This window comes from Trifolium pratense, linkage group LG5 (assembly GCF_020283565.1).
Source record: "Trifolium pratense cultivar HEN17-A07 linkage group LG5, ARS_RC_1.1, whole genome shotgun sequence".
Lineage (NCBI taxonomy): Eukaryota > Viridiplantae > Streptophyta > Magnoliopsida > Fabales > Fabaceae > Trifolium > Trifolium pratense.
The window spans coordinates 10,621,510-10,635,706 of NC_060063.1; the positions used below are offsets into that span (position 1 = coordinate 10,621,510).

Consider the following 14,197-nt stretch of genomic DNA (forward strand, 5'->3'; position numbering starts at 1 on the left):
GAGAAGACTACAAAATCGTAATTTTTTATTTAAAAATAAAAGGAAATAATTAAATGTTCTTTTCACTGGTTCAGCAGGTTATCAAGTAAAGAAACAAAAAGTGAAGATGACGTGCCCTCATAAGATTGGAGTGTGTTTAAGAGTATGTTCGAAAGACAATGGATACGTGCGTCGTTTATTTAGAATCATTGTTGTGAAAGAGAAACAATTGAAATAATTATTTTTCATTGTTGTGAAAAATAATATTAAAAAATAAATAAATTTAATATTACTCAAAAAGATTAAAAAAAAACTTTTAAAAAGATAAATGTGAAGAAAAAAAAAGGTAAAAAAACAAGAAGATAAGGTTAAGATTGACTCAAAAAATAAATTCTAAAAAATATGTTAATATTGTATAAAACGGAGCAAGCGGAATTCGAAGTTGGATCCTTTTTCATAAGTTTTATATTAAACTCAACGATAAGCATTTATGAAAGCTTATTAAAAAGTATCTTATAAAATTGTTATAAGCACTTTCTATGAAAGCTTATTAAAAAGTATCTTATAAAATTGTTATAAGCACTTTCTAATAATATAGCGACTTATATCATTAGATAATTTCATATAATCTTAAAATAAGTCAATCCAAACGTGCACAGTCAATCAATTAATTCTATGGGCATAATGTGTTACCAAATAAAATGCGTTTTTAATTACTTTTTACTTAATCAGGGATTTTGAAAATCAATTAGAAGTTGCAGAGTACTTTTTTTCTTTTCTCTTTTTACATTTTAATCACATAAATAAAAACAGATAAAAATAAAAGGGTTGTATTTGTTATAATAATCACATAATTACTGTAACCAAAAAAAAAATCACATAATTACAATATAAAAAATCTTTTAAAATCATCAATGTCTGTTGTCAATTATTCATAATGATCTTATTCAATTTCTTTGATGACGACGATTGTAAAAACTTTTTGAGACTTATTGGAGATCGTTATGACTAATTGAAATGGATCCGCCCATTGGCGGATCTTGCTTGAAATGTTAAGGGTGCAGTGAGATGAATTATATATTTAATTTTTTTGTAAAATAAATTTATTTATTACCACTTTACTTAAATATATAATTTATTTGATGATTGAATGGTTTGACATTTTAGTTTTTTCCATTAAAAAAATAATATAATAATAACATTGTAGTTTTGTGGATGAATGCTTTTGGAGTATTTCAACAAATTATACGAAAATAAAAAAATAATAACAAGAGGGTGTTGAACCTAGGACACAAATGCTGTAGATATGACTTAAAACCACTAGGCTGCCTTGCGCAACCGTGTTACACTTTCGAATCGAATAATATATATAGAAACTTTTATTTTGTTGATATATGAAAAGACATTTATGAAATAAAAAAATAAATTTGACGGGAGCGGCAGCACCTCCCGGCTCTAATTGGCTTTCATTGCCACACAACCAACAAGAGTGCATCAATCTTCAGTTATTTCAAAACCGATATACGATAATCTGTGTTACAGTCTAAAATATATTGACGTATCATCGCCACATGAGTAAATCTACAGCAATGTCATAAACCACACAACAGCATTACACAACATAACCAACAATAATAAACCATGCAGATATCGACATATTCCATATAACCTATCACATTATTTAAGAGAAATATCTACAAACTGCACCGTCCTCTACCTTGTACACCTGTTTTAATGGGGCAAATAAGTGCACCCAATTATGACCATGTCAGCTGACTTAAGTTCAAAAGCACAAAACAGAAGTAGAAACTTCCATACATACAAATACAATAGACCTATTACATTACTATGTATGAACATGCATTTTTTTTGTGGCCCATTGTCATGGTTTAAATTACACAATTAGAAAAAGACAATACATGGGGAAAGCTATCCTAATATATTCCCTACTTGTTATCAGACACTATTTATCTATTCAGGAAGAACAATTCATTGTGCATACAGAAGGGCAAAGTTTCACATAACCTCAAAAAACACCAAACATGGTAGTATTGTGTCACTCATTCAAAAAGTTCTTCTCGAGCCAAAACCAATCATACCATAAAAATGCACTGTCGAAATAACTTAATACACAAATGTTCTGACCAGAGCAATGCTTGTTGAGATAGTCCGTGACCAACACATACCTTCTGCCGCCAATTCTGCTCAAAATGATTTTACAACATGAGCATTCCCTTCACTACAGCATGCAATTTATTCACTGGATCTAGATGACAGAATTTGCCAGGGAAAGTTCGTGCAGTTCACTTAGCATCCATTCCTCCCCAGTTTGACCACCCAGAACAATAGCTCTTGTCCCTCCAACAACACATGTACTATGTCCCCAAGCAAATCGTGGAGGGCGCCCAGGTACATTTAGAATTCTCCATGTAGGCTTCTCATCAGTTGGATCAAGTATGTAAAGCTGGGAGGCAGAATGAAGGCCCGCAACAGATCCACCAAAAATCAAAATTCTACCACCTGGAAGGCTAACAGCCACGTGATCAAGTCTAGGAGGAGGAGCTATGCCCCCAGGATTGCCAGCACCAGGCATTCCACTCCCCGTTACACATCTCCAGCATGGTTCCTCCTCACTTAAATCCATCGTGAAGACGTCACTTGACCGGAAACGCAGGGGCCCACTCTTGGCCAGACCTCCAAACATCAGAATTTTCCTACCACCATAAACAGATAGTGTATGGCCCAGACGGGAAGGTGGTGTCCATGTAACTGGTATCTCCCTCCAGACAGGGTTTTCCATTGACATATCAAGGAGGAAAGTATCACTCAAAAGTACTCCAGAATCAGCACAGCCACCGGAAACTATCAACTTAGTACCATCAAGAGTACAGGAGCTATGCCATGATCTTGGAAGTGGAGGTGCCAATCCAGAAATTTCACGCCAAGTTGGAGGGGTTGCATCCAAGTCCAGAACAAACACATCATTGAGCAAGCCTTGTGTTCCACAGCCTCCAAATACAACCAAACGAGAACCATTTACACAAGAAAGTGTGTGGCCCCACCGACCAGGGGGAGGAGAGCTAACCTGGACATGCTGCCATTCAGGATTATTAGAATTGAGATCCAATACAAAAGTGTCATTCATGGGTTGCATATTAACTCCTTCACCACCAAATAGGACAACTCTATTTCCAACTGCACAAGCACTAAAATTGCAGCGTGAGGGTTCAACACCACCTCCAACAGTCAGTTTCCTCCATGCTGCTGCTTCAAGAGTGGTCAGTTCCCTTGCTAGTCGTCCCCATCCAAGTCTCTTTGCACCAGGAACAGTCTCCAAAACACGAGTAGTTTCACTGCCCCATGCATTTTGGCATACCATTCTCCAAAGGTCTTCATTTCTTGTTACCTCATACAATCGCCTACAAACCGAACTAACCGATGCAATGTCTCTTGGAGTTAAGCGAGCAAGTATCTTGAGAGACAATACCTCATCACTCAATTGAAATATACCACAAATTCCACGAGTCACATTTCGGTCCCCCACTGAAAGAGGGTGCAATGAGGAAAGCACAGAATGAAACCGACCAGATGATTTAAAAGATTCCTTAATTGTAGAACCGGGAACAGGACCAAGATCAATGTTTGCCTCTGTGAATAATTGAATTCCAATGACATGAGTAATCTCATCATCTTCTCCAAATATAGGTGTCAGCCGTAATCTGTTCATAAGTGGAGATCCATCTTTCCTGAAATTCAACAATTCACCTTGAAATTCAACCCCTTCATCAAGGCATCTTCTAATTTCTAAAATTACTGATGAGTCCACCAATGGATGCCTTCTCTTAGCAAAAGGACCTCGACACTGCAAGAAACGGCTGCAAAATATTTTAAATGATTAGAATAAACCATTAGCACCAAATGCAAATAGAGACTCGATCAATCGCGAAATGTTACAAAGGGACAACAATATTGCTAATTTTTCTAAATAGAGTTCTCTTTTGAATTCTTTTCTTTACATTATTTCCTTGATGTGGGACATAGATAATTCATTCTACTGCCTGAAGAACATCATTTCAAATTATAACATAGAATACAAACTGCCAATGCACCTTGATCGCAATGAGCAACAAGCCATGAGTTAATAAAGCAAATTTTGTTTTAACACATTTAGCCCTACTTTGCATCTTTATGTGCGCACAAACAAAAACACTTGTTGAAGGAAGATGAGGAAGAAAATGAATCTACAGATGAATTGCTGTAAAGAAACTATGCACATGTCTTAGCTTTGAAACTTAAGGTTTATATTTCAATCCTTAGCATATTGCAAGATAAAAACCCAAACTTCATCATAATCGATGCATTAAGAAAAACAAAACATTGCTTCTTCAAACTAAAAGAAAAACAAAACATTCAAAGTTGGTCATTCTAAACGACTCTCACAAATTACCACTAAATATCTCTAGTTAACGTTCTAGTTTCTATTATGATACAGCCTAGCCCCAAATTGCCTCATTATAAAAAAATCAAAAATAGAACTTAAAACCACCCATCAAGGAATTCATCATAATTATAACATTATATAATAATGATACTGCTAGGTCAAGAGCTGTTGTAATGAAAATAATCAAAATTCCCACACTGAAGTGAAGAGGGATGGGTCAATAAATATCACACGAGTAATACAAAGCAACACTAATGAGCTTTGATTTTGAATTTCAATATTTTTCTGAAAAAAACATGTTTTAGCTAAGCAGATTAGACTCCTTTGTCAAATAATTTATGCCGACAGGATCCCTGTGAAGGATCAGACATGGGAGAAAAATTCCCCGTGGCAGAGAACAGGGACAGGGCAGTTTTCAGGGTCGGGAGGTAGGTGTCTACCAATGATCAACGTTGAGCCTTTATCTTGCTGTCTTGATTGAAGACAAGCTTACGGAAAGTGATACATGCTTCTTGCAAATAATGAACTCTATAAGTTGAAAAATCAAGAGAAATGATAAATCTAATGTTCGACGGAAAACACAGGTTCCGCCTGTATAGTAACAAAAGAAAGAATATAGCACGTAAATTTAGCGACACAAAACCCAACCTTAGAGGAGAAAAATGGAGATCATATCATACAAGTCTCACATTATAAACAACTTGGTTATGTTTCTGAAATAATGGACAGATAGAAGAAAATGTCGCCCACAGAAACTAAACAAGATGGATGAAATGGTGGAATTTCTATCGTAATCTATATACCTCTCTAGCTCAAAGAAAAATTTTACATGCCTATAACTTGTAAGATCTAGATGGATGAAATTGAGGAATGTTTTGAGTTCTTTTTTATAGGAATATACCTCTCTAGACTCTAACTCAGAGAAATTTTGTACTACACCTATAAGAACTGCAATGCTGTGTGGAACCAAATATTGGGCAATAAAGAATAACAAGCAGTGTCTCAGATATAAAATATAATAATGGATGAATGATAATAATTAGAAAGAAAAAAAAAACATTGGGGTAATAAATTCACTGTAGAAAAAATTATATTGCCATCTTAAGTGGTTCAGCCATGTTTAGAGAAGAGAAAACCCTTAAATGCACCAGTAAGGCAGGCTCAAACACTAGATAAAAATAGTCCAATAAGAGGTAGAGAAAGACCAACACTTGAGGTAGTCCAATAAGAGGTCAACAGATTAAGATAAATTTACACTTGAGGTACTAGCTCAGTACAGAGTTCAAATCCCCTCGGGGCCGGTTGTAAAATGGTCATTAGTTTATCCAAGATCCATTTAGTCATCCGCTATCAGGTCACTCAGGTCATGCTCATGATGTCCAGTCTCGGTCGTGGGGGAGGGGGTATTGAGGGTCCCACATTGGATGAGATATGGCCGAAAACAGTGTTGATAAGTAAAGGCACCACTCACCTTATAAGCCGGCTTTGTAGGGTTGGGTTAGGCCCAACCCCACTTTTAAGACTAAGCAAGCACCCTAGATTCTCTGGTAATTAGCCAGAGATTAAACTAGAGACACTTAAATGCTATGACACCACATTAGAAACGGCTATCCAAGATGGCAGTGTGCAACAACAGACCCCCAAAATTGTTTAACATGATGGCGCATTGGAGGAAGGCTGGTATATATTGATATTTTATAATGATGTTAAAGAAACGAGTGATTGAAAATCAATGAAAGTGAGAAATGTTTTAAGCTATACCCGCTAGTTTATTGCAACAAAAGAAAAAAGTAAGTGAGGACTTGACTGAAAACTAGCCAAATAATTTGGGCGAACAAAAAGGCAACAGGCGAATAGATTATGATCAGAACCTGCACATGAAGAACAAAGGATGTGATTGAAAACACTCAGAAACGAGTTTATAGAGAAGACTAGATAGCCTAGCGAGAAAATACAGGATTTAACCTGAAAACTCCAGGCTTGGCCAGAATGATGGTAGCAAATGTGTCGGAAGGTAGCCGTTGTTTTCATACAAACCAGCATGAAGGACAATGAACAAGGATATCAATTCTTTCAAACCCTTTTTCCTGAATAGAAGAGGAATGAAATCCCAGTATTCTCCCCCAAAAAATGTCCCACCACTTTGACTGTGGGAATAAAGGGTTTTGTGTGCACTATGAAGTCATGGCACAACTGTTGGGATTTATCCCCGTTTCCAGCACTATAGTGGACATGACAGAGGTGACTCCATAATGAGACGCCTAAAAAATAGTGCTCACGGCTGCTATAGTATCACAATAACACAGAATTGACATGACTCTAAATAATACAGAAGCTCTCTGAATGATACAATTCTATCATTGCTAAAAACTATTCACAAATCCAAACACACAAACTATTAAAGGCAGGAAAATTCTCACTAGAAGTGAAGTCACAGCAATTATCCAACTTACTCTTGTAGATGATAATACTCTAAGATATTCACAGCAACAGAACATTTATCACACTCAACATACATGAGAAATCTTGTCAGATATAGAAGAGAAATATGGCAACAATAACTTTCAACAGAGATATGGCAACACCACAGAAAGCATTCAGTACAGCTTTAGTAAAAACATCAATTTTATAATAGAAATATCAAATATGAACAGAAAATGACAAAGGAAGATCAAGAATCCTCCTAAACAAATTACAGAGAAACTAAAGTCTAAAACAAGGGATAAGACAGAGACATAAAATGAAACAGAATTGTCCAACTTCCCAGTATATCAGATGGACACTCGCTGACATATAATTCTGAAAATAAGAACCACCAATCAAAATACACTTAATTATTACCATTTTAATTTAGCATCATCAACATATAAACATTGTGCCAAAAAATTCTGTGAAACACATCATGCAATACACTATTTATAATAAATAAATTATAAAATAAAATAAAAAATCCCATCCAATCTTTATGCACAAATACACATCTACCATGTATGGACTGTAGTCTCGGACTATCAGTCACTAGACACAATATTTCACAAAAAATCCCGAAAAGTAGAAACAATTGGAGGAGAATGAAGATCCAACAGATGCTGGCAGTTGAAGAGACCCACCACCTACGATACTCATTCGTACGGGCATATGGTGTGTATGGATGAGGGCATCACAGAGAATGGTGTTTTTCTTCGAGGATCAGATGGTTGGTGCATATGGGTTGCAGTACATCTGAGTTTCACTGGCTTGCATGGGTTGTGGGATAGGGATAATAACAAGGTGACGCAGTTGTAATCATGCAGGTGAATTGGGTGTTCAAGATGGATGAACAGAAAAAGACTCGTGGATAGACAGAGGATGATGACAGCAGTTTGGGTTTGAAATTTACAAGTGCAGTGCAGTCCTTCATTCAAAGGGATCACCATTATGTATCGAATGGTTAGATGTGCTACCCAATTTTCGATCTGCTTATAGTTTATCTGATAGTAAGGGGGATCATTGTGAGATTGAGAATGATAGGGTTCAGATCACAAAAGTAGAGAAAATGGATATGAAAAGGGAAATAGCAATTGTATTAATGAAACAAGGAAACAATTACAATGTGTAGCAATGGTGAAATAAGAAAATAAAAGGGTAACAAACTGATAGCAGTAACTATCAGCCCCAAAAGCTAAAAAGCTTCCCAAATCACCAAGATGGTGATCCCATAATTCTAACCTAAAAACTAGGCTAAGTTATTCTTTTCTCTTGCTACTCTTTATATAGTTACTATTACTTGCCACCTCATCATTCTTTCCTTTCTTTCCACATTTTAGGCTTGGGCCAAAGTCAAGGCCCAATCCATGATTTAAGTCTCTATCAATACTCACCCCTTCAAACAACCTTGTCCTCAAGGTTGAACTTATTTTACATCCATCAAACTTGCCTCTATCAAAAACAAAGTTGAACAACCCATGACAGATGAAGATTATTCTCCAACAGACTTCAATAATAGCTCTCATAGCATTTGGTAGGGTCACTAATTTGTTGAAGGAACAAACTGGAATGAGCTTGAAGTTGGACACTAATTGCACTAATATATTGGGGAACCAGTGCCTCATAACATTCTTGACTTTTCCATCGTAATCCTGATGTTGATGATATATTTGAACTTGACCCATTAATCCAAAAAGTAACCACTGCGTACAGATTTTCAATGACAATGTAATAACATCTATTTTGTGGTTTCTATCAAATAAGATTTCACAAAGCTTTCCTCTATCATAAACAAAATTCAGCACAAAATTCAGGAAACTTTATAATGATGGAAAACCTTTCCAGCCACATTCATGAGTACACTCAGCTACTAGCATAGGAATATTGGGCTTACTTGGATCCCATTGTATGATCCCAAGTGATGAATACAATGACATCTTTTTCACAATGGTTAAATCCAACAACTCCTCAAAACAAGCATTAACACCCCATTCCTCATTCAATCCTTCCACAGTGTGCCTTGAAGGCCAACAAACATGCCAAAGACCACATACATATGAAGTACAGAGTACACCGTGATTTTTCTCTTCCTTTTTACTCCTCCAATAAGCATCATTAGGAACCATGCTGCAGTTACTTTTTACTATAAGCAGAGGGAAAAATATGTTATCGGTCACATCTTTAGCTAAGAGACAATCAAGCTCATTTGTAGCATCCCATATAATTAATGTTGCATTCTCTTGATCAATATGTGAGCTTAACGCAAAAAACTTATGAGCTGAGATTTGTTTCAGAACTATAAAAATATTCTCACATCCCACATAGTTGGAGATCAAAGATTTCCATGATATAGTTCCTATCACATTTAACCCTTGAAACAATTTTCTCACACCAATTAGAGAATCACAATTGCAGTACATACCGATTAGGCACTGGGGAAGCATCATAAACCAAAAAACATGCCCAAAAAATGATTCTCTCAGCTTCAAACTCATGAGATCACCACCAACTGTGATGATGGTAGTTCCATCTCTAATAACACAAATCCACCTCTCTTGTCGTGCATACCCATTGATAAAGGTTGACTTTGGTAACAATCCTTCACCCACCACTAAGCCTTTAGTCAGAATTTCAATACCAAATGAAGAATAGCTACAACTCTCTTCCTTCTCCTTTGCAACCCAAATTAGAATGCACACCACAAGGGCTTGCGGCGATGACCGTGGATGTACTTGAGAAAATCGTAACGGCGACGACCTAATCAAAGTAGGAGTTTGCATCAGGTACGCCGCACTCACCGAAATGCCTCGCAGAGAGAAATACATATTCGGGAACTGTTGTAACAGTGGAGAAGCGCGCACTAGAAACGACGGCAAGATAGGGCATTCGGTTTGCTGTTTCCCGTTGGGTTTCCATCGGGTTATGACTCGGGTCGGGTTATGAACACATGGATTATTAAGCAAACAGACTTTATTTTGGGCCTGCTTCAGTAGTTGTGCTCCAGCCCACTTTCTATTCCCTTTTCCCCACTTACTAGAATTATTATGGTTCTGATCCAGTAGGGTTAAAATGTGACCCGACTCACACATTACCCAATTTACCCTTAACTTCTCTAGATCTTTCCTACCTTCAGCAACGTGCACATCTCGTGACTCATCAGAAATTGAATCCTCCCCAATCATAAAAATGTTGGTCACCGGAGACTGTGGAGGGCTTGTATCTGGCGGTTCAGGCGGCGGTCCTCGCCGTGAAAGCACCGTCGACGGCGGCAAACTGGTGTCGGCCGGTTGCAATGTAAGATCCGAATCAGTGTCCGGTGGTTTCAACAGGTTTGGTGGATCTGGTGGCTTGGGCTGTGGAGGGATCCTCTCCCAACAATATCCGACCAGTGACGACACATCCAACAACTTTTGTGGCGGCGATGACTCAAAAATCCAACCCGTTTCTGACTTCATCTTGTTCTCTCGATATGCTTCCTTCTCTTCTCTCACCATCTTTGTTGTTACGGTTGCTTCTCCATCGTCGACGGTTGCCGCTGCCATCTTCACGGATTGTTCTTCCCTCATTCCCATGGTTTTCGACAAATCTTTTTCTGCTTTTGGATTTTCCAAGATCAATCCCTCCAATGGTTGCTTCATCTGTGTACCAAACCTTCCAATCATAGCTCTGGAAAATGATTTCCAGTCTGCATCCACATGCTCTTCATTCCAGGAAATAAACCACAACATTGCTTCTTTGTCATCCATGCTCATGAAAGCCCATTGAAGCTTATCACGAGAAGGAACTTCATTCTTCTCAAAGAACCTTTCAGCTGCATTGATCCAGCCAACAGGATCAATCCCCATGAAATCTGGTAATTGCTTCTTCATAGTCCAAACATCCTCCATTACTGTCTCCTCGTCGGATCCGGCAGGTCGGACCAATTGATAGGGTTCAGATCACAAAAGTAGAGAAAATGGATATGAAAAGGGAAATAGCAATTGTATTAATGAAACAAGGAAACAATTACAATGTGTAGCAATGGTGAAATAAGAAAATAAAAGGGTAACAAACTGATAGCAGTAACTATCAGCCCCAAAAGCTAAAAAGCTTCCCAAATCACCAAGATGGTGATCCCATAATTCTAACCTAAAAACTAGGCTAAGTTATTCTTTTCTCTTGCTACTCTTTATATAGTTACTATTACTTGCCACCTCATCATTCTTTCCTTTCTTTCCACATTTTAGGCTTGGGCCAAAGTCAAGGCCCAATCCATGATTTAAGTCTCTATCAGAGAATGACTAAATTTGTTGTTTTTGTTAAGGGTTTGGTTGCTATCAGGAGATTCTCTAAGTTGTGAATGGATGTTCAGTAGAACAGTCGTTTGATTCTGTTTGTGGCTACAATGAATGTTTGAAATAGACATTCGCAATTTGTGACAGAGTTTGGAGTAATATCTGAGTCGATAAAAGATTAGAATCTTGGGCAAACTCGACCCCAAAGACTACCCCCAGGGTTGAGTATTGCTCAACTCTTTAATAAGTAATTTGGATATACTTTTTCAAGGTGGGATCTTAACATACACTCCCATGGCCAGGGAAAGATATCAAGAGTGTGAAATTTGTAACACACTAAACATCTACAGGTGACCTGATATCAGATTTTTTATGGATTTTGACGTCTGTTTACACTGAAAATTGCAAATTTATGCCCAACAACGTCATACAAAATTTGGCCCTAACTCAACTCAAAAAGCTAGCTCAAATTCCTATGAGTAATATTTTAGCCATATAACTAGTCAGATGTTGGATCTAAACACTGTTTTAGGTGAGGATAGGATGAACACTGTGAGTTTCCTAGGTTGTTGGGTTTTCTTTGTTAGCTCTGAGTATCCTCGAGTTCCTAGGATTTTGGTAGAAAATTATTTTTATAATTCATATAATGCCAAATTAACAAAAGAGTTTAACCGTACATTTATAGAAGTATATATCATCAAGTTATAAATCACACTGGGGACATTTAACAAATGATCTATAGTCCAACTATTCAACTCAATTGTATTCCTTCTCTGGGGACAGTGCTCCTACATGGAGAACTTCTAACAACTTCCACTATATACTACAGAACTCAATTGTGTTCAAATTATTGATCAGCCCCATTTTCCTACTGAATAGTATCTTCACTGGTGATAAAATAAACACTTCCTAACCCGGAAAATCAAAATCCTCCCCAATACTAATGGCCAGTGTTGTCACTTCTCAATCACAGATAACAGAAAATAACAATTTCTTCGAATAAGCACTATAGCACCGCAATAGCCACTATTGCACAACAACAGTTTATGCTATTAATAATTTGTCCGAATTCTACTACTCTAAAGCCTATGACCGCTATTTAAACACAATTCAAAGCTTCAAGAATTCAAAACACTTCTAATTTCAACAATTTTCACCACACAGAAAAAGGACAAACCTAGGGTTTCATCCAATCAAAAAAAAAAAACTAAAAATGCAAATCCAAAAATCAAAATCACAGAACTAAACATAAACCTAAACCTAAACTTAAACAACACAACTAATTACTAAATATATAGCTTAATTTTTTCCAAAATTAAATATATATATTAAAAATTAAGAGGAAAAAAAAAAAGTACCAGTTACGACCGAGAACTTCTTCAGCACGATAACCAGTAAGCATCTCGAAAACGGCGTTGACGTATATGATAGGATGATCTGGATCGATGGCGTCTGTGACGACGAAGCCACAAGGTGCGGTTTGTAGAACAGGAAAAGGAAGTGGTCCAACGTCGTCGTTTAGAAGAAACGAGGATGAAACGGCGTCGTCTTCATCGCCGCTGAGATCGGAATTGCTGTCCCACTCCATTGAATTTCGCGTTCGAAACGGAATCGATTTTCGGTTCAAGTTCGGGTTTGGGTTCAACCCATGGAAAAGAAGAAGAATATGAAGATGATGATGATGATGAATGAAACGGTGCGTATTGATGGAATAATAATTAATTGGAATGGAAAATGAGAATTGTGTAAAGTGGGAAATGGAGATTGTTGATGAGAAGAGAAAAAAATGAGTGGAGAGGAATAATAGGTAAGAAAAGGGTTGGTTAAGTTTAATTAAGAGAGGAAAAAAATGAAAAGAGATGATGGTGTTTGATTGTTATTGTTAACATGTGGGCTGGAGTATAACACAGACAGTGGGTACTCACCGCCTTTCTTTCTTTCTTTGCTTACAAATATCCCATAAAATTGTTTCCCAAATACATATAGTGATTCGCGTTGAATTTGGTAGGATGACCATGGTTTATTCTTCTGTAACTATGATTGGAAGGTGGAATCACGTATGTCAGAACTGATTTCATAAATCGGTTCCCGACTTTCTAAGACATTCTTAAATGGTATTTTAATTGTGTTAGTATTATTTAAGAAAAAATTATTTGTTTTGTCAAAAAAAAAAAAAATTATTTGTAACTTAAAAAATTTAAGTTTTATGAGTATTAATTAACGAAAATATAAAAAAAAAAAAAAAAACAATATATTTTTTTATAATAATCAATATATTATTAAATATAAATTAAAAAAATTTAAATATTTGATATTTTATACTTTGATTGATTTTTTCTCTTTCTCATTAATTAAATATGATTATAGTCATGCACTTTAATAAAAGGAACACCATACCATCGGTATATCTTATAAAAAATAATATTTCTTTCATTTTTCATTTATTAAATATGATTGATTGAATCATGCATATCACGTAAGAATGAATATTAAATATGATAAAATACAATGTGGTTGTAAATTTTAATCCATATTATTTTAGTTTTACGAACTCCTATTACATTTATGTATCTACTTTTAAAGTTTTGTTCAGGTGTCGTCCGTTGTTTAAGTAACATACCAGTCTATTAAGGAAACAAAGATGGTAACAGGAAAGGCAGATCGAAATTGAAACAAAACATCAAAAAAATTATTATTCTCGTTACAATTTAAAGCAAAATACATTGAAACAGATTTAATACAACGTAAAACAAATTAGTTTTATAAATTAGACAGAAAAATTACATCAACTTATACACTTTGTCAAGTGTTTCGACTTCAAAATTAATATAACAACAAGGACCGTGAATGAAATCATCTTTCAAAGAAAATTAGACATTGCACATTAGACAGAAAAATTAAATCAAATTTAGAAGGCCCAAGTTTTGCTTGGGGCGCTGCTTAATGAAGAAGAACAAGGCTAGCTTCTAGTTTTGACACTTAGAAGGCCCGGATTTTGTTTTCGATCTTGCAGGCAGTCACTTTGCTACTACCACAT

At 36.2% G+C, this 14,197-nt stretch overlaps 1 protein-coding gene across 1 annotated transcript; it reads right to left on the reverse strand.

Moving 5' to 3' along the window:
• Window positions 1-1,635: 1,635 nt before the first annotated feature.
• LOC123883394 (adagio protein 1-like) lies at window positions 1,636-13,081 on the reverse strand. Its single transcript, XM_045932180.1, has 2 exons — window positions 12,519-13,081; window positions 1,636-3,854 (listed from the first exon to the last, which is right to left on the reverse strand). The coding sequence occupies exons 1-2, from the start codon at window positions 12,746-12,748 to the stop codon at window positions 2,246-2,248; spliced, it is 1,839 nt and encodes a 612-aa protein (XP_045788136.1). The 5' UTR covers window positions 12,749-13,081; the 3' UTR covers window positions 1,636-2,245.
• Between the last annotated feature and the right edge of the window lie 1,116 nt (window positions 13,082-14,197).

Bases quoted from the DNA above. Each gene is read 5' to 3' on its own strand.
- LOC123883394 (XM_045932180.1), bottom strand. From the start codon at position 12,748: ATGGAGTGGGACAGCAATTCCGATCTCAGCGGCGATGAAGACGACGCC. The intron at 3,855-12,518 runs GTACTTTTTTTT...AATATTTTGCAG, and splicing joins GAAGTTCTCGGTCGTAACTG to CCGTTTCTTGCAGTGTCGAG.